Consider the following 25,882-nt stretch of genomic DNA (forward strand, 5'->3'; position numbering starts at 1 on the left):
TGTGGCCTTTGCTTCTTGTTCTGAAAATGCTGCCAATTCGAGGTGATTATTAGTCTCGTCTTCTCCAATACATTTTTTTCCCACTAGTTTTCAATTGCCATTGAATTTACCTTTTCTCACACTAATCCAATATTGTATGCAATGTCTTGTTAACATTTTCAGAAATTCCAGAACTTTAATTTCTGAGTTCACTGGCAAGTAGCTTACCACAAGAGTAGGCTTTGAAGGCTCGATTAGTGCCATGGTCCATGGGCTGAATTAGTGCGTTCCCTGGCAGAAACTTGACTCTGATCTTGCCATCTTTTGATTTCAGGACATCAGCTGAATGTCGAACTGGGTAATGATCCAACAGTAACATAGCCCCCCCCCCCCCATAGTTTTTTGTAAAGCAAGTAATGGTACAAACTCACTTTCAAACCATGAAGAAAAATTATCACTAGTTGTCCAAGTGTTGGAGCTACTTTTATAAATCACAGTTAGAGATTTCATGTTGACAAGCTTAAAACAGTGGAGACTTTGGCTTTCACCAATGCACAATAGCTTTAGCTTGTGATATCCTCAAAAAGGCCTCTGAGGTTGGGAGAATTGTTCATATCATAAATTTAAATAAATACACCAACCGTTTTGATTAAAATAGTTTAATACTGTAAAAATATAAAAATATAAATATAAAATGTACCAAGTGATACAGTGGATACTGTAAAACAATATTTACAAAACTGATTTACTATAAATCAGTAAATTTCAGTATTACTTTCACGTGCGCCAGAACCGGAAGTGGCTCGAGAATGTGGAAACGAGAATTCTCGAGCCACTTCCGGTTCTGGCGCATGTGAAAGTAATACTGAACATGTGCCTGGTCAGCCACGGGTGCCGTGAACCTGATACTAAAGGATGTGTTGCCCAAGTAGCATTGTTGTTGAGAAAGGAAGCGGATGCCCCCCAAAAGCTATAATCATTGTTTTATTGCTTTTAATTTTCGTATTTTAACATTTTCGTAATAAATTTTATTTTATTTTATAGTAAATCAGTTTTGTAAATATTGTTTCACAGTATCCACTGTATCGCTTGGCACATTTTATTATATTTATATTTTTACAGTATTAAACTATTTTAATCAAAACGGTTAGTGTATTAATTTAAATTTGTGATAATTAGCTTGTGATTTCCAGTCTGTTTGCATACAGTAGTTCTCTCTTTGTTTGTTTTCATACTCACTTTGTTAGGTACCTTTTTAATATCCATTGACTTGTTGGGGAGAAGTTTAGTGGACATAGTATTTTTGTCAAGCAGTTCCTGTGGTTCCCCACAAATCTGAATTGAGTACTCTGTGATGTATGCACAATGTTGCAAAGCCAGTAGGCCAGTCAGTGTGTGTTATTTGTGAGTAGTGTGTTTTTTGACTGACTTCTTAGTTACTGGGAGGCTCGATTGCCATGGAAGGAGCCTTTTAGCAGCTTGCTACCAGCATGAGGAGCCGGGTCAGGAAGGTAGAGGAACGCCTGACGGGCTCTCTCCCTACTTGCAAAGCAAGAGAGGAGAGAGGCCAAGTTAGAGGAACCGAGCGAGTTGGATAGGAAAGATAAGAGAAGGAAGCAGGGGTAGGCAGAGTGGAAGGCTACCCCCAGCACAGGCCAAACAGCCACATGATCCCACGCCTGTCAGTTGACCAGCATCAGCAGAGAACCCCTTCGATGAGTACTCATTGAGGGTGGTTAAAATCCCGCCTGGGGAGTGTTCCAGCCCGAAAGCATCTAATCTCACGCCAATGGAGAGGCAGCATCAGAAAAGGAACTTCAAAGAGAAGAGGTGAAGGCAGGAATCTCCTTGGTTTATCCCTTGCAGAGAGAAGTGTTGGCATCGGCAAGAATCTCTGATGAAGCTTTGTCAAGAGAAATTGAGTATCACTTGGTAAAGTCTTCTAGGAACAGTAGGAGCATTACGTTGGAGCATTACAGGAGAAGATGAAGTTACTGTGGATGGACAGGGCAAAGCTAGAGACAGCTCTTGAGTGGCCACATAATAGAGACTTAGTGGTGTAATTTCAGTGGTGCATCTTGTGGAGCACAGACAAGTTATTTAATTTTTAGTGTGATTGGCAGTGGGGAAGCTAGTCGACAGAAGTGGCCACTTCCTCTTCAGTAAAAGGATCTTCAATAGTGGTAAGTTGGAAGTTTTGGTTGTCAGTAGTGACTTGATTATTAAGGAAGTCTGTGTTTAGAGCAGCATCATCTTGCCAAATCAAATCATCCAGAATTTTGTTTATTTATTGTGTCCAGCCAATTTGTTGTCTCAGGAGAGCCATTATTGCATATGGAATTGATGATGTCTGTAGACCCAATTTTGTTCCTGATAAGTTTATGCACCAGGCCCCCAAGGGTTCCTCTTCCCTTCTGCCTCTACCAGTGTGCACCATGAGTTTTGTTTGGCATGGTGAATCCTATTGCAATATTCTCTGTAAAGGGCTCTGAATCTTTCTTTGTATTGATCAACAATGTGGGGAGGCTCAGATCTGTGTTTACACTGGTATGCTCTACATGTGTGCTTGAGATCATTCTGTAGATTAGTAATATCTTCTGACCACCAGGGGATGGACTTTGAACGTTTAGAACATTTCTTCAATGCTTGTGAGGCTTTCAGGAGCAATGATTGAACAAAATCTGTTTTTTGACTGCTGTTGTTATGTTATCTATTGACAGGTGGCTTCCCGGATGACTTCATCAAAAATGTCCCATTTAGCTGATCTTATAGAGAACCCGGAAGTATCATGCATGTAGATTTGGCGAGGGATAACTTGATCAGTAATACAGTTTGTGATAAGGCAGTGATCAGTGGTGGTCGCATATTTGTGCACTTGGCATTGTTGTGGACAATTGCTGAGGGAAGACGTTATAAGGGTATTTGTCCAAGTTCAATTCCCCAGTTCCTGAGGAGTAGGGTAGGTTGACCTGGTAGATTAGTGATCTCCATTCTGCGGGCAGCAATAAATTCAAGTAAATCACCTCTAGCATCAGTAGTGGCATTGTACCAGCTAGTAGAGTGTGCATTGGAGTTGGCTGCGATGATAAGATGTGAATCTTCAAGCAGGTCAAGAGCCCGTTCTAGGGTGGATGTCAGTGCCGTATGCGAGTGGATGTCAGTGCCAAACCAAAAGTAGGATGTAAGGACTGAGATGTGGCCAAAGCAGCCTTCCACTGTGGCAGCAGCCAGGTGGAAGGTGCATAAGGAATCGAGTCTGGTCACACACTAGGGTTGCGGATTATGATGGCTGCAAGGCATAGCTGGTTTGTAGTCTGTATCTTCCGGTATGTAAGTGGGTATCCAGAGACGCTACTGCAAATGCAGTAGGGTTCCTGGAGAAGGAGAAGGTCGAGGTCAAGTTCTTCCATGATGGAATGGAGCTGATAAGCCACAGAGATCGATTTTTGTCAATTTATTTGGGCGATGCAAAGTCTGGATAATATCAGGCTTATTATCCATAATTTGTCTTGTTACGGATTATTTCAACTGCTCTTTTATATACAAGGCAGGCTCCATTCCGAATGGAGTGATTGCTGGGTTTATTAATAGTCTTGCAGTTGGCACGGGTTGGTGGGAAGGATTTATTTGGACAGTCCTTGCAAAGGTGTCCTGCCTCTGCACAATGCCCAGATTGGCTACTTTTTGAGACACTCCTTAGAGGTATGGCTGTATCCTAGGCAATTGTAACATTTCATAACTGGTAAAATTTATGTGAATGAAGCATAACCTTCTGGTTAATGATATCCTCTTCAGTTCTGTTTATCTGCAAATTCACCATCTTGAATCACATTACACAAAAATTCATAAAACGCTTCTGCTGCTGTTATGTCACCAAATGCAGAATCACCAACAAGACTAACCTGGGATATTCCATGACGAGCCTTCCATCTCCAAAGCTACAAGATGACACATTTAAAGTTTCAGAAGCTTTAAATGTGTCATCATTTCCACCAAGAAGCTTTTGAAATTTAAATGCTTGTGCTTTCAAAATTACCCCATTTATCCCTATTCCTTCGCTACACTTCTGTAGAAACCATTTTTATAAGCATTGGTTCACATCACTGTTTTCACGTCTCATTTTCTTTCATTGGAGGCCTACTTCATTTTCTACAGAGTCTACGAATGAATGCAATTTTTATTCGTTTATCGTCCAACCATGAACCGTTCCTTTCTGGAATTCCGCACTCACGAAATATGCTGCATTTTGCTTTGCTTTAACTTTTTCGACAATCTTTAACTTTTCTTCAGCTGTATAATGTTTTATTTTGGTGGCCATTACTTCAGTCCTGCCGACTTACTAATTTTGCCTTGTATTTATTTCTGATGCCCCAGAATTTACAGTGTTTTGAGAAAACTAAATCAAAACCAAACTGTCCGGCCCATCGTAGTGCTGAAGTAAAGTCACATGATTTCTTCATAAATCACTTGTCACTTCATTTATATTTTTTGTCTAGTTTAGCCCTTAGTTTTTGCCATCGTAAGTGTAACTTCTAGTCAAAGAAAGGATGTCATGTGCTGTTGTTTATGAAAATTTACTTTGTAACTAAACAGCTTGATGAGGCTAGTCATATTCCCCTCTAGAGGTAGCTGTTTGTAATTAGCATTCCACTGAGATATATATATATATATATATATATATACATACATACACTCTTATCTCTAGTATCTCTTGTATCTCTAGCTTTGGAGAGAAACTGGGTGTCCACAGTAATTAGTCTCTGATGCATCCCATTGTTTACAAAATTACTCTGCAACTGAATACTGAATATATCAAAGCGAATATATAGCTAATATTGAAGTGAATTTTTAGCTAATTTCCCCTCTTGGAAATAAGGTAGTAGGCTATACAGTAGATGCAGTATATACAGTATTCATTTTTTCAAGTTTCTGATATGAAATTGCTAGTTATTTGAACATTTTTTATAGTTTATGGCAATGTTAATATAAATACGCTATAAGCCACAATAGAATCAATCATTGTTCTGACAGAAATTGGCTCATGCATATATTAACATTTTTTGAGCCCTAAACCACTGTACAAAAGCAAAGCCAAAAAGAAAGAAAAAAAATTCTATTAGCATTAAACCAAATAAGTATGCATACCTTCAATGTGATACTTGTGCCTGCTTTGCTGTACACAGATGGCTAATGCTTGGCACAATCGTTGACAATGTAAGCCTCTTTTCTTTATCAATAAATCTGAGTCTCTTCCTATTTGATGTTTTAATTTCAGTCAAAATCGAAAAGCCCAGTTCACACAAATATATAGTCGAAAATGGTAATAACATATTAATTGCCATCTTGGAGCTAGCAAGTATTCTTTCCTTATTGACAATCAAAATGTGTCCAGCTGCACTTCATGATGTTTTAATCGCAATGTTCTGTCCACCTTCAGATCTGTTAGTTTCTCTTGTACATTCATTGTAAGAGATTTTGCATTCGCAGTAAAAATGGATCACTAACCCAGTCGAAATTTTCAATGCACAGCTGTGAGAAAACTGAAAGTAATAGATGTGGGACCAATACTCTTTGAACAGAGGAAAGTGCACATCTGTTGCTTTAAAATATAGTCTTATAACAAAGGATGGTTGCATCAGCACAGGAACAAAGTAATAAAGTTGAAGTAGCACGGACAAACAGAGACATATCAAAACAAGCCAATAAAATAATAAAAGACGGGGGATGTTTTGCTAACCCTTACACTTTAAAGGAACAGCACATATGTATCTAACTTTAGCAAGCGGCATCTTATTTCAGTCAGTGCAGCGACAAAATGAGAAATATTGGAAGGGCAAACACACAAATAACTTTAGAAAGCAAGTGTTGGATACTCACACGAAAAATAATTTACTGTCCCACACGTATAACTTTGGGTTTTAGTAAAATTGGCCTATTGTGGAATATGAAAATGAGTAGCATTACAAACATATAAAAACTATAAGTGGGAGTAAATAATGTACAGTTAATTTCTTACAATAGGTAAAAGTTCTCAGTTGTCAATTTCTAATCATAATACATATAGTATTATTTATAGATATACAGCTTCAGCAAAGTTCACGGCACACCCGTCATCTTGTGGTGGCACACCAGTTGCAGAACAGTGCATTATATTGAGGTTGCACTGTAATTAAATTATGAAATAACAAGAATATAGATATATTTAAACAATTATATAAATCTTAGTATATAAACAATAATAACAAATAATAATTATATTCATTTTGGTTTTCTGAATAGGCATGCTAGTGTTATAATCAGTCTTATTACATTCACTTAATCAGTCTCATCACAAAAACTAATGTTTTAGAGGAAAACTAATTTGGAATGAACATCCAGATATATCTCTGGTCCACATATATATATATATATATTTTTTTTTTTTTTTTTTTTTTCTGGTGAGAAATACTTGTGTGTATTAAGAATTTAATATAGAATTTCATTTTATTATTATATAGATTACAGTAAACCTTTGCTGAATCTGTATTGAGTAGAACTACTAAATATTTTAAAACCATTATCTATCCTCAGTGGACTACAATCTGATTTATAATACAGGTAATTTAAATATAATTTTCAGATGAAAGAAAATATATTCTGAGTTATTAAACAAGAAAACTTGCTTATTTATTTTATGTATCTAATCTCTACCCTGCTCTTATCAGTATAGCGGCTTTGGCCTACTTTACAGCTACAGTTCACTTCTAGTTGTTGACCACATTGCTCATGCCTGTGGAATGTCTGTACAAAGGGCACGGTAGAAACTGAATTTTTGTGTGATAGGGAGTGGAGCGAGTTTGTGACAGAAGGATTGTTAATTAATCTGACTGCTCTCTTTTGCATAGAATCAAATAGTTTGAGAAGTTTTGGAGTACCATCCTAGATGTGGAAACAATATTCTGTGGTAGGGAAATTTGTGATTTGTGCAGAGTTTTCAACTGCTAAATAAAAAAAACAAAGCCAATGCAGAGCAGCTTTCGTGATATTCTTATGCTAAGAAGGGTTAGGAGTCGAGATTAATTCTCTTATTCTAGGGGTAACTGTGAATGAGATTCCAATCAGTGGAAAGTCATTAATATACAGGAGAAATAACTGTGATTCATTTCTCTGCTATATATTATTTACAACCTAGCTCTCTGCTATTTACTACCTCACTACTCAGATCAGAAGGAAAAGTATTGGTTGGATGCCTGTTTAAAAAGTTCTTATGCCAAACTCAGTCAAAAGCCTTAGAAATGTCTAGAGTGACTGCTTGGATTTCTCAAATTTTTTCATGGAAATTGTCTACAGACAAGTGACATAAGCCAAGATTCATATTGGAAATCAGTAATATGACAAAATTCATATTGGAAATCAGTAATGAATTGGAATGTCTCAAGATAATGCTAATGCTGGCAGTTAGTGATGTCTCCATTACTTTATTTACAATTTGTTGGAAGGAGGGCAGTAGGATGACAATTCTTTGTGATTTATCTGTTTTTTTAGAAATAGGCTGGGTATGGACAAATTCTTATGCAGAAGGAAAAACACCAGTGGGATAAGACATAAAAAGTGACAGAACAGGAGTTAACTCTAGAGTGCAGATTTAAAGAACAAGCCTGTCTTAGTCCTGACAGCATTTTTTTCTAATCTCCTTGTCAAAATACTGAGGGATGCATTGGATAGGATGTATTTAGTATCATAGGAGGATATTACCATAATCATCAGTGCCAAAGTTAAACAAAAATTAAAATGTTGATGAAGATGCAATAGAACTATCAAGATGAAATTCCCAAGTTGAACCTTACTTTGATTTGTGATAAGATTAGGCAACCTTAAAAACAGTGCACTCTTTCTGTGCATTGTTGTTGGATGTGTAAGAGCAGAAATATTTCAGTATATTGCAGTTTTGTAGCATGCTTCATTAAGTTAGCTCATTACTGTACTTGTGCAAGGTGCACTGTTTCTTATATTTTTCTTAAAAAGCCATAGTCATAATTAAAGATGGAACCAGTCCTGCTGATATATATTTGTGAAGATAGCAGCCCTAGTGAGGGATATGCCCTTTGAATATAATCCTTTGAAGAAAAGCTCAAGCTATTCAAATCCTTGAAATCCATGTTGTTACAGTAGAAGGAGAAAGTAGTTTCCAGTGTATCAAAGTTATGCCAAACTTTGGTTAATCTTTCAGATATGCCAAAGTTTTGCTGATTACAATTAAATGTAAATGCTGGCAACTATCCTAACACTTGAAGTCTGTATCTGAATAATATTTTTGTTTAAGTGTGTAACAGAGTAATATTTGTTAAAATTATATTATTAAAAATAATAAATGAGAGAATATCTTTGCTGTTCCGTGATGAGACACAAAGGAATACTAAAACATCATGGCAGTGGGATGACTTAAGTAAGGTGAAAGTGCCCTCTTTGTTGGAAGGGGGATGCATAGTTGAAACTACATATCTCTGAAAGTTGGAATACGCTAAATGGTGGCACAAACCGATTATACTGAAATTCTTAGTACGTTTCCAGATATGGGGAAATTACTGAATGAACTTTATAGACTTGTCTAATTGAACATTGTGGATGTTTTTGCCTTTGGCAAAATGAAAATGTCATCTAAGAATTCATAAACTCTTCATTTGGTTGAAGAAAAGTTTAGTTCAGTGTTTCAATTACTCAGCTCAGGACCCAAATTTTTTTTATTCTACTTAATTGATTTTCTTATATGTAAAGAAGCTTTCATGGTTTACCAAGGCTGGATTGTTCTGAATTTTACTAGCCTTAAATAATATTTTTTAAAGAAGACTCGTCATATGTTAAATTTTTGAAAGAGGAATCAAGTGGATTAGCATTAGTTTTTGATTATATATGTGTATATATATAATATACATTTATGTATATTATACATCACATTTATTGTATTATATACATTTTGTTATATACACTGTGCTGCCACTTTATTAGGTACACCTACCTGGTAGCATGTTGAGCCTCCTTAAGCCTTCAAAACAGCCTGAATTCATCTAGGCATGGATTGAACAAGATGCTGAAAACGTGCAGGACTGGAGTATCATGCAGACACGAGTGTGTCATGCAGTTCCTTGAGATTCAACGGAGGTGTAGGCCTGCAGCGAACAGCCCTTTCCAGCTCATCCCAAAGATGTTCAATAGGATTGAGATCCATGGACTGAGCGGGCCATTGTCATATTCCTGGAACCATTCCATAGTGATTTGGGTTTTGTAAACCAGCGCATTATCCTGCTGGAAGTAACCATCTGAGGATAAACTGCCAACATGAATGGATGCACTTGGTCAGCAACGATGTTTAGGTACAATGTGGCATTGAGACGTGAATCTTTGGGTATCAGTGGACCCAACATGTGCCAAGAAAACATTCCCCACACCATAACACTGCCCCATCACCTTGCACAGTAGTCATCAGACATGACGGATCTATGGATTTATGTTTTTTTCGCCAAATTCTGAGCCTTCCATCAACATGATGCACCAGGAACTTTGACTCGTCAGACCAAGCAACTGTTTTCCAATCCTCAATAGTCCAGTGCTGGCATTGCCCAAGAGGAGGCATGCTCTCTTATTCTTCATTGATAACAAAGGTACGCGATGTGGCCGTCGGCTGTTGTAGCCCATTCATGACAAAGTGCAACTAGTGGTCCATTGCGATATTTTGTTCTGCACACCAAGGTTGTATTCTGATGTGATGTGCAACATTGTGGCCCATCTGTTTGCTTGCACAATTCTAGCCATCCTCCTCTGACCTCTCTCATCAACAAGCGATTTTTTTCCCCAGAAGTACCATTTAGAGGATGTTTTCTGTTCGTTGCACCATTCGTGATACACTCTTGACCTGTGGTGCGTGAAAAGTTGAGGAGAACTGCCGTTTCAGAGATGCTTTGTCCAGCATGTTTTGGACCTACTATTGTGCCACGTTCGAAGTCTGTTAGATCACTCCTTTTCCCCATTCTTGCTACGGTTTGTACGCTTAACTGTACTAGAAAGGTTGTTCTGCTGCATTTATATCCACAACCGTGGTCATGTGACTTGTGGGACTAGCCATTTGTCTAGTCCCACAAGTCTTATAAACAAGAATTATATAATTCAAGAATTATATACATTTATGTATATAATTCTTGAATGCCATTGGAAACACTGAACTTTGTATTAGTTTATTTTAAAATGTAATATTTTAATGTGTCTCAAAATTGCAATATTTCAAAACATTTAATGCTAATTAACTGTTAATTCTGTTAATGCTAACTCTGTTAATTTAACAGAGTTAGCCTAGCGTTATATTTTTTTGAGTATTGCAAATTGTGCAAAATGTTTTAATAATGCATTATAAAACTAACCAATACAGTGCTAGGCATTTCCTTTCAAAATTTAACTGATAAGCTTTAGCATTACTTGAATCCATTTGAGATATCAATCAATCAAAATCTGTTTATTGCCTCCGTAATCCATAGTTTTATAAAGGCCATTTAATATATGTTCATTTTCAGTTAAAAGTACTTCTTAAATTGGCATGATTGTTTGTTGTGCCATTCTACTAGTGGATGTGCACATCCTGAAATATTGTAGTATACATGTGAGTGTATCAGTTTGGATGCAGGAAGGAATCTTCTTTCTTCCTGCATATACATGTGAGTGTAAATCAGATGTTGCACTTCTATCATGGTATCAAGATGCCCAGCAAAACATTCTCCAGACCATAACATCATTTGCATCACCCTGAAATTTCTGAATTAATATACCTCAGATCCCTTTGCTCATGTTTACCATTGGCATGATACAAAGGAAACTTGATTCATGACTTGTGCACTACAAACTACTTGACTGTGTAATTGGTATCACACAAATTGCAGTTTTCAATATGATACTGGGCATTTGAATACAATTGAACTGCCTACTATCATATTCTAAGAAAGTATTTCACTCTTTTAGACAATTTTAGACATAAAAAGAATTTTAATCCTTTGAATTGTCCAATTAAAATCAAATATTAAATTAAATGAAAGACTCTTGATTTTTAAGGAGTCCTTATGTGCTGTATTGTAATAACTAGATCTTATGTATAGCTAGCTTAATTTTCAGCACTCACCTCATAGTAATCTGCTTAGCTGGTGGAAAGTTTTACTACATAAATAGTGGTTATAGGATTCTAATAACTTACGGGGATTATGGGTTAATAAACTAAGTTATGGGCTATAAAAATTTTGCTAAGAAAGGAAAGTGCACCTTCCATTGTATGGTTGCTTAATTAAAATAAATTAAATGAAGAAAGATGAAAGCTAATAGCCACGCACGAGCGACTTTCGAAATCGTCCTCAGTTAGCTATAGTGGGGGAGAAGAGAGCGCGCGAGTGTGTTATATATGGGTTGGGTTCCCGAAATGCATTTCAGTGCACGTGGGAACTTGATACGTGCTAAATTCCAAATGGGGGAGAAGTTGGCGGGAATCTTTTTGTTTAATACGTTGAGTGATGTATGGCGCTTAAACCACTCAATGACAAGGGCTTCATTTTGAAGGATTTTATAGCTGGAATTTAATTTGACTACTCAAATCTAATTTAGCAAGTACAGAACTAACACAACATGTCCAATTTTATAATCATAACCCACTCATCGATTCAGCCATCACAGTAGTCAAATTAAATTCCAGCTTTAAAATCCTTCAAAACGAAGCCCTCGTCATTGAGTGGTTTAAGCACCATACATCACTCAACGTATTAAACAAAAAGATTCTTGCCAACTTCTCCCCCATTTGGAATTTAGCATGTATCAAGTTTCCACGTGCACTGAAATGCATTTCGGGAACCCAACCCGTATATAACACACTCGCGCACTCTCTTCCCCCCCACTATAGCTAACTGAGGACGATTTCGAAAGTCCCTCGTGCGCGGCTATTAGCTTTCATCTTTCTTCATTTAATTTATTTTAATTAAGCAACCATAGAATGGAAGGTGCACTTTCCTTTCTTAGCAAAATTTTTATAGCCCATAACTTAGTTTATAAAACCCATAATCCCCATAAGTTATTAGAATCCTATAATCACTATGTATGTGGTAAAACTTTCCACCAGCTAAGCGGATTACTATGAGGTGAGTGCTGAAAATTAAGCTAAGCTATACATAAGATCTAGTTATTAAATGAAAGATTAAAAAGATAATTTTCATTTCATTTCATTATGCTGATATTGACTGTTTTTCTCATAGGTTTTCGAGTCAGTATGGGCAGTATTGAAAGGAAATATAAGTTTAGCCTTAAGTGCAGTGACAGCAACAATGTCTTTGTTATTTGGAGGAGGAACAGCACTGCTGAATTTTTTTTTAAATTTTGTAAGTGATTTTTTCCTGATGCATGTATAGTTATTCGTTACTCTTTACACTTATATGTATATTCTTTACCCTGACTCTAATTTTTGAATGGAATGTCCCACCTAATTTGCACTGCCCATCCATTTTCAGTGCTTGTACTAATGTATCAGTACTGTGATATTATGATGTTACTTTAGTTATCACTCATCTTGACTGTCGAAGAACTTTACAATACTAAATAAGGAAAAAGAAGGCAAGTTCTAGAACTTGGGCTGATAATTCTCAACTATGATGCCAAGCATTTTAGAATGTCTCTGGTTTGAAGGAATGCTGTGAAACTAGAAAAACTTCATTCACATCAACAAAAAAATTCTTTGAATTTGTTTCCTTTCTTAAAATAGGTAAACTTTACTAATTTGGGTCGAGAAAAAAGGAATATGATTTCAGAAATTTTTTATTAGCTCTAGTTTTTGAGATACAGTACTTTGCTATTGTCTAAGAATATAGTAATTTCAGTAGTAGTCGGAGCGAAAAATAATATTAAAATAATCTCATATTTACATTTTCTTGATACAACATAAATCACAGTTATTTTTAATTAAAACAAAAAAACAAGAACACATGAAAACTGCACAGGAACCGAAAGTACTTTCTCAAAATGTGGCTTATTCACGACAGCACCTTCTTTTCGCTTGTATTCCACTTCTGGGGCATCTCTTGTTACTGTCCAACAGTAGTCAGCAAGCATAGAAGTATTCCACCTACCCTGATATCTTCTTTCCATTGTTGAAATGTCTTGGTGGAATTGCTCACCATGCTCGTCACTCACTGCACCACAGTTGTCAGGGAAGAAGTCCAGATGAGAGTTGAGAAAGTGGATTTTCAGTGACATGTTGCAGCCTAATTGATGATACTTTTCTAGAAGGTTGTTCACAGTCTCAACCTAGTTTCCAGCTCTTTGGTTTCCCAGGAAGTCATACACTACACTTTTAAAGGCTTCCCAAGCTGCGTTCTCATTACCGTGGAGGACTTGCTCAAAGTGTTCATCCTTTAAAAGTTCAGGAATTTGTGGACCAAGAAAGATTCCTTCCTTAATCTTAGCATCACTCAACAGTGGAAATTGTCCTCTCAGGTACTAGAAAGCTTCTCCATCCTGGTTCATCCCCTTAACAAAGTTCTTCACGAGTCCCAGTTTGATGTGTAAAGGGGCAAAAGAATTTTGCTTTGATCAACCAGAGGATTGTGCTGGACATTTTTTCTCCGAGGCACAGATTTTCCCTTATAGACCAGACTTTTCTCTTGTAGCCACTATACTGATAAGAGCAGGGTAGAGATTAGATAGCCCAACTATCCCACTCACATGACAGCAGCACTTTGTGTATCCCAACTGCATGCCCAGCAGTATTGCAATCACCTTCAGGTCTCCACAGATCTGCCATTGGTGGTCTTTGTACTTCATTGCTTCCAGAATTAATTTCATATTCTCATATGTCTCCTTCATGTGGACATAAGGTATGTTCATGTCAGACGGCACCTGGGATTTCTCCTATCTCCGCTCCCTTCATGTGGACAGCATGGCCTAGAGGAATTGAAGGAAGAGCGTTGCCATTGTGGAGCAAAACAGCTTTTAAACTTAGCTTTTATGAGTCTGTGAATAGCCTCCAGTCCTGTGGATTGTGCTCCACATTCAAAGCTCATCAAACCATTGATATCACAGCAGGCAACAAGGTTGTTTTCACTTTTAAAATATGGAGTCGAAGCATTCTGCCTGCTCCTGTACACAGACACTTTGACATTTGGTTGCAGAAGATTCCACTGTTGGAACCTTGATCCCAGAAGCTCTGCTTTATCTTTCGATAGATCTAGGTCTCGAATTAGATCACTTAGTTCACCTTGAGTGATTCTGTGTAACTCACTCGCCGACTCAGGTTCTGGCACAAATCAGGATCCTGTGATGTTGATGGTCCAGGTTGACCATCATTCCTCACACTGTCCCCATCTTCATCAGACTCTAAAGTGTACTTTCTGGAGGGTGAGGTACAGGCAGACCATCCCCATGTGCCACTGGTCAGATAGCTGACGGGATGTTGCGGTATTCCACAGTTCACTTCCTTTTTTTTTTGACATGCCATGCTGAAGAGGCACCATGCAGAAATAAGTCATTTGCATGATTTGAAGTCTCCCTCCAAATCATTGGGATGGCAAAAGGCATTGAACGTCCTTTTGTTATTCAATCATCCATGGAGATTTACAGCACGTGTTGCAGCAAATATGAAGTGCCCAGGGTTTGTCTTCATTCCCTACCTTACAGCCAAAATAATGGTAGTAGGTAGTCTTCACAAGTGGAGTCAATTGGCATTTCTGAATGGAAAATGTCACATCACCACACACATAACAAAATTTGTCAACACTGTTAACACATTTACTGGCATCTTGGCTCTTTTACGTAATTTTTGTCCATAAACCTGGAAAAAAATAAAAATAAAAAAATAATGAACATCACTTGCAAGTTAAATGATACGCAGAAATAAAAAAAACAAAAAAAAACATGCCATATCAGTTCCTGTTTCAGTGTTACCAACCTATCTATTCTCTATACTCCAAAATTCCCTAGTATTCACCAATATTACCCTAAATCATAAGAGGAGCTATATGGAACCAAGAACTAACTAAGAGTTTTAAATGTTATATTCATTTTTCTCATGCTAAAATTAGAATAAATTCCTATTTTCAAGCCTGAAACATTTTTGGTGTTGACCAGTGATAATTCTCAACGGATATATAAAAATCAAAACACAACATAGAGTGCCTCTGCCATGAAATATGAGGGGTGGACAATAAATATTTATCCTCACCAAAATATTTGAGTTGGGGATATGCTATTATAAATATATATATAATTTTCATATTTTATTTTATTATTTTATATTATATTATATTTACCTACAAGGGGGTATCAAAAACTTCATACATTGACCTAGATAAAACATCAGTAGGAAGATGCCGTTTTTAATATAAGTTGTGTACATAGTCAATAACTAACATGTGAAATTTCATTCCATAGTGATTGTACACCAGAAGTGGAGCCTGGAATCTGAGGAAGGGCACTATTGTTGACAAAGTGGAGTATCAAGCAGTGATCAAGTTTCTGCATTTGCAGGGCAAGAAAGCTCAGGAAATTGACGAAGAAATGAAAGCTGTGGCTGTGTATGGGCAGAATTGTCCATCCTATGATACTGTAAAAAAGTGGAAACGGGAGTTCCAGTTCAGTTGTACAAGTGTCTTTGATGAGCCAAGAGAAGGAAGGCCATCAACATCTGCAGACAGTGAGACGATTGCAAAGGTTGAGCAGCTGGTGATGAGTAGCAGATGTGTGACTATTCATTTCATTGCAAATGCAGTGGGAATTAGTTATGGGTCTGCCCACAGCATTTTACATGACCATCTGCACATGTCTAAAGTCTCTGCACGATGGATTCCAATATTGCTGACGCCTTTACAGAAGCAATGTTGAATGCAATGTTCTTGCCAACTGTTGGATTTGTGTAATGCAGATGTTGAGAACTTTTTTGATTGGTTGCTGACGAATGCTGGGTGTACCAGTATGATCCGGAGACTAAAAACATGCCAAAGCAGTGGAAACACACCTCCTCCCCACCTCTCAAATAGGCAAAGACCACTCCATCTGCGAAGATGGTGATGTTGACCTTGTTTTGGGACAGAAAAGGGGTTATCCTGACAGATTACCTACCTTGTGGTTCCATCCTTACTGGAGAATACTACAGAAATCTTTTGAAAAAATTACGTGATGCTTTGAAGGTGAAAAGGCGCTGAATGTTAACCAAAGGTGTCAGTCTGTCAGACAATGCACCAGCTCACACGGCTATTGTCACCACCAACTTTGTTGCCCAGTGCGGCTTCGAACTACTGCAGCACCCACCCTATTCTCCTGACCTAGCACCATGAGATTTCTTCTTGTTCCGAGAATTGAAGAAACCATTGTGTGGATGCTGCTTTGATTCATTTCAGGAAGTCATCAATGAAGTGGAATTGTGGTTTCAGGCAAAAAGTATGGAGTTCTATGATCAAGGCATTAAACAACTGATCTATAGATGGGAGAAATGTTACTATACATGGAGAGTACATAGAAAAGGATTAAAGTTCTGCGAAGTTTCACCTTTCTAGGGTGATTATTTCTAGGTAAGGGTATAAATGTTTTGATACCCCCTCATACATAAATAATATCAATATCATCTCATGACAATGTTTCTCATAACTTAATGTACATTTATTTGTTTCTCTATCTAGAAAAACACTGCCTACTTGTTCCATTGCCCTAAGGCACACATAAAGGACCTTCACAAATATGAAAAACAGTGAACATGTTAAAAGAGAAGCTATCCCAAATGAGTCTTTTTCAAAGGGGGGGAGGACTTAGTCAAAGCTAATAAAAAGGAAGGGGTGGGTAAATGGAGAAGTCATGAAAATTTGGATATAAGAAGTTTGCAGAAGGCACAAAGAGGGATTTTTCTGGTGGCAAACCATTTTTGACAATGGACTCCTGCCGAGCTCCTTTAACAAAGGAAACGAAAGTGTCATCTTCAAGTTTTCAGATTTGCCACTCATTTTTTTTTTTTATGTAAACCCCAAACACGAGAGGTATTAGAACCTATAGTACTTAGTACTGTGCTTTGGTTGGAGATTGAGAAGACGAAAGAAGATATTTGTTGACATTGGACTTGAACTTCTGTAGACTGTAATTTTCAGGAAATATCTATGAAGGAAGGTTGTTCCAGAAAACGGCAGTTGAATGAATAAACGAGGAAGATGAAAAGTTGGTTCTGTGAGTTTGAAGTTGGACAGTAAATGGATATTGACTGGTGGGGGCAAGTTTTCGGACTGTTTTGAAAGAGAGAGCAGGAATTATAGAAGCCAATTCAGAAGAACAGTGCCGACCGGGCTAGCCGTGTGGGTAAAGTGCCTGCCTGGCAACCCAAAGGTCGCGGGTTTGATTTCTGCCTCGGGCTTGGATCAAAGTACTGCAAAAAAACCTTGGGAGGTGCATTATGGCCACAGAAGCCTATGCGCCAACAACTACCAAAAAAAAAAAAAAAAAAAAAAAGAAGAAGAAGAACAGTGCCCATGGAAGTATCTGTAGAAGAGGCATGCAGCAGAAACAGTATGTCTATGAGACAGCGAGTGGAAAGACTCTGTTAGAGATGAATCATTAATTAACCTAACTGCCCTCTTCTGAATGGAATCAAGAAGCCTGAGAGAGGTTTTGGGGGCACCACCCCAGATGTGGGAACAATATTCCATGGCTGGGCGGATTTGCAATTTATACAGAGTGAGCAGCTGTTTGGAAGAAAAGTAATGCTGAGAGCGAAAGAGAAAACCAAGTTTTTTAGATGCAGAGGAAGCAATATTTGTAATGTGCTTGTGCCAAGAGAGATTAGAAGTCAGGGTAATCCCCAAAAGAGATATATCATTTTGCCTAGAAATCGGTGTGTCACTAAAGATAAGCATAGAAGTAGAAGAATCCTTTTTGTGAGATATAAGACAAGACTGAGTTTTAGAAGGGTTGAAATCAACTGAGTTGTCTTTGCCCCCCACTGGAGAATTAACTGAAGATCGGCATTTAAGGAATTGGTACCAGATTTTCGAGAAGTTAAAGCTCATTGAGCAGGACAAGGTTTCTCAAAATGGAAAGTGGAATGCAATGTGCTATCAGAGGATTTCCAGTCAATGGAAGAAGGTCATTAATATACAAGAGGAAAAGAGTGGGAGAAAGAACTGAACCTTGGGAGACACTGGCATTAGTGGAGAAGTTAGAAGACAGAGAGCCATCTACCATCACCCTCAGTGAGCGATCGGAGAGAAAACTGGATAACCAATTACTAAAAACAGGTGTCAAACCCTAAGATGGAAGCGTGTTTAGAAGATCTTTATGCCAAACACGATCGAAAGCCTTTGAGATGTCAAGAGTAACTACTTGTGTTTCACCGAACCTTTCCATTGAATTAGTCCATAAATGGGTAACATAAGCCAGAATATCACCAGTGGATCAGACGGCAGGTTTCTAGGTAGTTTAAGAGTTGGCGGTTAATTGATTTCTCCATTACTTTAGAAAGAGTAGAAGTAATTGCAATGGGACGATAATTGGATGGGAGGGATTTGTCAACCTTTTTAGGAACTGGCTGGATGTGAGGAAATTTCCAAGCAGAAAGAAAAACACCTTTGGAATAAGAAAGCGAAAAAAGGCAGCAAAGAATAGGAGTAAGTTCAGAAGCACAGGTTTTGAGAACAAGTGGAGAAATACCATCGGGACCTGGAGCTTTCTTAGCATCAAGATTCGTCAAAATCCTTCTGACATCCTTTTGACGGAAGACTACAGGAGGCATTGAATGGAGCGTGTTGGGAATGGTGGGAGGTGTTTTACCAAGATCATTAATACATGAGTTGGAAGAAAAATGGAATGCTAGCAGGTCAGCTTTATCCTTGGTTGAAGTGACAACAGACCATCTGGGTTGGACAGAGGTGGGAGCAGAGATGGGCAAAAGTTGCGGCCAATAGCTTTAGCAAGAGACCAGAATGCTCGGCTACCATTAGGGCAAGAAGCAAGTTTTCTACTCTTAGCCTGTTCAAACTCTAGTTTGGACTGATTAATAACTGCTTTACAATTGTTGCGAGCTTTGGTGTAGGCAGAAAATGAAACTGGAGAATTAGAAACAAGCCAATTACAATATGCAACATTCTTCTCTTGAACAGCCTTAGCACATTTATTGGAAAACCAAGGTTTATTTATTAAAGGATGAGGTTTTAAAGTGGAGTGTGTGGGATAAAGGATTCCATTCCTGCAAGAATAATTTCACTGACATGATCTGAGCAAACGTTGACATCAGAAGTTTTGAAACAGTAATCCGGCCAAGGAAAAGAAGAACAGAAGTCTTGCAGGTCATTCCATTTTGCATTCTTGTAATGCCAAACAACACTAGGTTGGGAATAGCTATGAGATAAAGGTCCCATTGGAGAAGAGACAATCACTAAGTTGTGATCTGAAGTATCTAAAGGACCTCTCACTTCGACCGTGTACTTAGAAGGGTTGTTTGTGAGAAAAAGATCAAGCGTATTGGCTGATTAGGATTAGGATTAGGATGATTAGGATTGTCCGGTATCCTTGTAGGTAAATGAACAATCTGTGCAAGGTCATTAGTAATTGCAAAAGCCTCAGCATCTCAACCAGCTGTGTCGGTGTGACTAGAAAATGGAAGCCAGCTGGAGTTGTGAACATTAAAATCACCAAGGAAAATCAAAAACTCGTACCTGGTATTCTCAATATTGCTGTTAATAAATCGTTTAAATTACTTCTGAGAGCAAAATGAGAACAGTGGCTAATTGATGGATGCTACAAATACACAAGAATTGGATGTGACTGAAGAGAAGGAAATGGAAACTGAGAAAGTGGTATGGAAGCTGAAACTTTTGAGATAAAGGGGGTGGTCAATAAGTTCTGAGAACATTGTATGTAAAATGTATTAATAAATTATGGAATGTGTTATTTGATAGCTGAATATGTTATGAAATGACATGAAAAAATTGTTTCACTCTCTTACACAAGTTTCTAAAATTTAATTTTTTATGTTGGTAGGTGGGGAAAAAAATGAAAATCCAGCAAATCAAGCATCATTCAGTATAAAATTTTTGATTACTGAATGATTGAATAGTGAGGGACCAAAGAGGGCAGAAATGCCAAAGAAATCCATGAAAAAATGATTATTGTTTGGGGAAGTATTACCAAAACAATAGTCCAATTGTTATGCTATTGTTGCAAGATAGTTGATGTAGGTCAAAAGAGAACAGAAGCCAGCTGAGGATGATCCATTGTCTGATTGGTCACCTGAAGCAATCAATTCTGAAACAGTTGCCATTGTTGAGAAAAAAAAAAAAAATGTAGAAAACAGAAGAATTGAGGTGTCTGAACTTGAAAACGTACGTAACATTTCAAATGGAAGCCTGCTGAGAACAGCAAAAGATCAAGAGATGTGGAAGACCATGATCACCAACGTCCTTAACGGACACGATACATAGAGAGAGAGAGAATATACATGAGCATTTTGGAATATCCAAACTTTGCACAAAATGGGTTCTTTCCATTCACAACAAACATCAGAGAGTGACATTATCAAAAGAGAATTTAAAATTAATTCTTGCTAATCCAGGTAGATTTTTATCCCATTTGATGACTGGTGATGAAACGTGGTTACATTTTAATGATCCTGAATCCGTGTTAGAAAGCATGCAGTGGAGGCACAAGGGATCTCCAACCCTGAAAAAAAATTTGAACCCAACCATCAGATGGAAAAGTGTATGGCTCAATTTTCTGGGGTGCAAAAGGATTGTTGTTAATTGATTACCTTGCAACTAAAACTGCAATAATGGGAATATTATGTCAGAGTTAAAAGCTGCAGTTCAGGGAAAAAGATGAGGAGAGTTTGGTCATTGGGTTTGCATTCTCCACAACAGTGCATCCATGCACAAAGCTATTTGCACAGGCTAAATTTCATAACTGGAGGTTGTCACTTATGAAATTTAGCCTGTGCAAAATAGCCCTGAAATGGCTGTCTGGGTGATGGAAATCTGAAAATAAGTAATGATAGTCTTCTCTACTGTGGCAGCATTACTTATTTGTGGTTTAATAAGATAGGCAACTCTTTGTGAAGGAATTCACAATATGAGATGTTATGTAATGATGCTACTGCACAACTTCGGTTGGTTTACTGTGTAAAGAAATTATGCTAATTATTAACTTTATTTAAATAGATTATTTTATAAAGTATTTTAGGGCAAGAGCCTCATGCTATGTGGTAGAATGACTAGTGTATAGGTTTGTGCAATTGTATCAGTTTGATTCATAGCCATCTACCAAAATAGGCATTGTTTTAATTATATCTCATTGTAAATACTACAGTGAGTTTCCATGGTATTGCACTACCTTGAATAAGTAACGCTTCACCAGTAGAGAAGACTAATGTTACTTATTCTCGGCAGATACCACTACCCAAGGGTATAAGTAACATTAGTCTCCTCCACAGGTGAAGCGTTACTTATTCGAGGTAATGCAATGCCATGGCAACTCTTTCTGAAGGTATTCACAATATGAGATATACTTAAAATGATGCCAACTTAACTACTTTAGTAGATGGCTACGAATTAAACTGATGAAATTGCACTAACCTATACAATAGATTATTTTATTCTTGTGTATATTTTTACCTCATTTGGCTGTTAGTTAAGATTTGGATTAAAGGAATTTGTGATTGAGAAATCCAAGAACAATAAAATTGTTAAGTGATTATCAACAAAATATAGATGTGAAAATTTGCATTGATTGTTGGAACAATTTTCCGTCTGATGATGTAGAAGTGAGTAAATTAAATAAATTTAATGAAGGGACTAGAGAAATTATTAGAAGGGTGGATAGAAGTTGGGTTTTTTTCTTTCACTTATACTGTCTAATGATTCCTTGCATCATTTGCTACTACTAATGTTGATGCTAAAATTGCTTCTATAATATTTCGTTTAAAATAAAAAAATAATAATTAAGTACTGTTCATTATAATTTTTTGTATGACAACTACATTCTGCCCATGTTTTTCAGTCATGAGCTTCTTACCATATTTTTATAAACAGCATATTTTGCTTATAGGAATAAAAGTTATGCACATAAAAAATTGACAAAAAAGTAGGCAGCCAACTGCCAATGGAGCAGTCTTCTAACACATTTGCTTCTGCTGGGATCATTACAGTTAAGTTTGTATAGTATTACAACATTAAATATAGTATTACAACATTAAATATAGTGTTACAACATTAAATACAATATGAAAATATAGAGTTATAAAAATTTATTTTTATTTTTCTCTTTTTAAATGCCACTACAAAGATGCACTCTAGGTTTACTAATTCCTGTACTGTAAGTTAGCATTAGCAGAGGCATATGATGCAAGAAAGCAAGCTTATTCAGCATCAGCCAAAAAAAAAAAAAAAAAAACAACACCACTCCCATTTCACCCCTCCGTTCGTTAGAAATACCTGTCCAGCTGAGCCTTATATTTATTTAGGCTATCGACTTCAACAACAAGTGATGGAAGTCTGTTCCACCAACCAACTACCCGCTGGCTAAAGGCAAATTTCCACACATCTATCCTACATCTGTCTTTCCTCAATTTGAATTTATGCCCTCTCAGGTGATTATTCTGAGCCAGAGGAAGAATCCCATCGGCTTTGAGCATGCTCAAACCCAAGGCCTTATACACCTCTATCAGATCACCTCGTCGGTGCCTAGTTTCCAGACACTGCAATTTGCAAAACTTAAGCCTTTCTTCGTAAGAGCAACCCTTTGTTCCATTCACTAATCTTGTTGCCCTTCTCTGTACTTGTTCCAGCAGCTCTACATCCTTCTTGAAATGTGGACTCCAGACCCTGTATACAGTACTCAAGGTGTGGCCTGACCATTGCCTTATACAAGGGAATAATCACCTCCCTATCCCTGCTAGAAAAATTCCTGTATATCATTAACAAGACACCATGAGCTACTCTTGCAGCTCATCTGCACTGCTCAGAGAACTTCATATCTACCTGCACAGTTACCCCCAGGTCCTTTACATTCTCTACCACTGTCAGTGTAGTACCACAGAGTTGATACGTTGCTCTGGGGTTACTGTTTCCTATATGTAGTACTTTACATTTGTCAATGTTAAACTTCATTTGCCACCGCTCAGCCCATCTGCTCAACCTTTCCAGATCCTGTTGCAGCAGCATAGCGTCAGTAGTGTCCTTAACAACCCTTCCAACCTTTGTATCGTCTGCAAACTTGGACATTAAGCCTGATATACCTTCATCAATATCATTGATAAATACAGAAAACAACAATGACCCAACACCGAACTCTGAGGGACTCCACTAATAACATTAGTCTATGAAGAGCAGTGTCCATTGATTACCACTCTCTGTCTTCTGTCACTCAACCATCCCTTTATCCATAGCAGCAATTTGTCACCAATGCCACACTGCTCCAATTTCTGCAGCAGTCTTCCATATGCAACAGTATCAAAAGCCTTTCTAAGATCCAAATATATAATATCAAAGTTATTCCCTGCATCCAGTTCTTTTGTGACTGCATCATAGTATCCAATCAAATTGGTCAGGCAAGACTTCCCCTTAACAAAACCATGCTGTGTCCGAGCTATAACTGAAGTCTTGTCTAGATGATCCTGCAGTGCTTCTTTAACCAGTGCCTCCATTAATTTTCCTGGAACAGAAGTTAAACTCACAGGTCTATAATTACTTGTGTCAGCCTTTGATCCTCCTTTGTGAATTAGGGTTACATTTGCACATCTCCAGTTGTTAGGAGTTGAAGGGGTTCTTCAGATCAGGCTACTGAGAGAGTGTAGTGTTTATTTATTTATTTAGAAATAAAACTTTCTTTATTTTCATGTAATACTTTTACTTATTAGAAATAAATTTAGTAATTGTGACTTGCTTCTCCACTATGCACTCTGTGTACAAATCAGTACATTTTATGTTTGGCAGTCGGCAAACTTTATTATGCATCCATAAGATCGTGTCTTTACTAATGACAGTTGAAAGTCTGCCAACCACTGAACATAGAATGTGCTCATTTGTACATTGATCATATAGTGAAGAAAAGGTGTTGAATGAATTTTTGAAAGCATTAAGTTAAATATTATTGAACTTTTTGCCTTGAATATAATAGTATTTAGTAGCATTAGCATTAGTAGAGGCATATGATGCAAGAAAGCAAGCTTATGCAGCATTAGCCAAAAAAAAAAAAAAAGAAAGAAAACAGCTCCCATTTCACCCCTCCGTTCGTTCAAAATGCCTGTCCAACTCAGCCTTAAATTTATTAGGCTATCAACTTCCACAACAAAGGATGGAAGTCTGTTCCACCAACCAAATACCCACTGGCTAAAGGCAAACTTCTGCACATCTATTCTACATCTGTCTTTCCTCAATTTGAATTTATGCCCTCTCAAGTGATTATTCTGAGCAAGAGGAAGAATCCCACCAGCATTGAGCATGCTCAAACCATTGTGGCTAAGGGTTTGCTTACTTCTTTTGCTGCCTCCTTTAATATAACTGGATAGATCCTCTCCACCCCGGGTGCCTTTTTTTTTTTTAATGTTTATCTTCAACAATTTCTCCTCCACTTTCCTCTTGGTTATTACAAAGTCATTTGGCTCACTGCCAGAGTTTAACTCACCCCTGGCATTCCCCTACCTGAATAACTCCTCATGGGTGAATGTAGTTGCAAAATACTCATTTTGTTTGTTAGTCACCTGAGCAGGATCATCAACAGTTGAACCATCAATATCCAGTGAACCAATCTGGTTCATCCCTTTCCTTCTAGAGTTTACATAGGTAAAGAAATCTTTGCATCCTTTGCCAAGGATGTCTCATAATCTGCCTTTGCCTGCCTAAACTCTTTTGTGACTTGGTTACAGACCAGCTTATATCTATCATAGGCTTCCATGTCATCCATTAATTTATATGTATCCCATGCATTTTTCTTCTCTGCCATATGTCTCATTATTTCATCTGACATCCATTTAGGCCTAAACCTTGAGCAATATTTCTTAGTTGGTATGTAAAGCCTAGTAGCTTCCAAGATAAATTCTTTGAATGCTTCCCATTTTTAATTTGCTGTTGGTAACATCATCAGTTGGTCCCACCATATAGAATTTAAATACTGTCTCAGACCACCGTAGTCACCTTTACAAAAGCAGAAACCCTTCCCTTTACCCCTGATGATAGTTACCTCTTTGAGTAAATCCCACTTCAGCACACTGTGACCACTGCCACCTAATGGTTTCTTTATCTGCAGATTCTTTATGCATGAAGAATCACTACTGATAATCAAATCAAGAGTATTACTCCCTCTAGTTGCCTCCCGAACATGCTGATGTAGAAAACAATCATCCAATAAATCCACAAAAGCCTTGCTAGTGTGTGAGTGACCAACCCACAAATTCTAGTCAATATCTGGGAAATTAAAATCTCCCATTATAAGACTCTCTGATTTACTGGCCCACTCTATTTCCCTGTAAAGTTTCTTATTATACTCATCAGAGTGATTAGGCTCATAACACACTCCTACTCTCAGTTTTGATCTCCCAGTGCTTATGTCACACCAAACTGACTCGATACTGCACTGTCCAGCGATGTTGACTGGCTTCACTTCCTTGGATTTTGTGTTTCTTAACTAATACTATAATCCCTCCTCCCTTCCTATCCTTCCTGTACACATTGCACTCCCCAAATTCCTGTTCTGCATTCCTTATATCTGTGTGACATCACGTCTCTGATATCCCAACGATATCTGCCCTCGATGTTTTGAGCAATACCTCAAATTCATCAAACTTATTTACCAAACTCCTAGCATTGGTGTACATGCAAGTATACATGCACCTGTTCCTATTCTTAGCTACCCTAACACAACCCATGTGTTTACTTGTACCGCAATGACT

The 25,882-nt window shown here is 37.6% G+C and overlaps 1 protein-coding gene across 2 annotated transcripts in view; it reads left to right on the forward strand.

Annotated features, from left to right (window-relative positions):
• LOC150090803 (transmembrane protein 245) overlaps positions 1-25,882 on the forward strand; it is a 148,081-nt gene that overhangs the window by 88,106 nt on the left and 34,093 nt on the right. For both annotated transcript variants that reach the window (XM_090380143.1, XM_090380135.1), the window contains exon 9: positions 12,234-12,356. In XM_090380143.1, coding sequence (XP_090236269.1) covers positions 12,234-12,356 — 123 coding nt within the window. The remainder of the gene's footprint in view (positions 1-12,233; positions 12,357-25,882) is intronic.

The sequence above is a fragment of the Mastigoproctus giganteus genome, chromosome 1 (assembly GCF_048544385.1).
Source record: "Mastigoproctus giganteus isolate SK-2022 chromosome 1, ASM4854438v1, whole genome shotgun sequence".
Classification (NCBI taxonomy): domain Eukaryota; kingdom Metazoa; phylum Arthropoda; class Arachnida; order Uropygi; family Thelyphonidae; genus Mastigoproctus; species Mastigoproctus giganteus.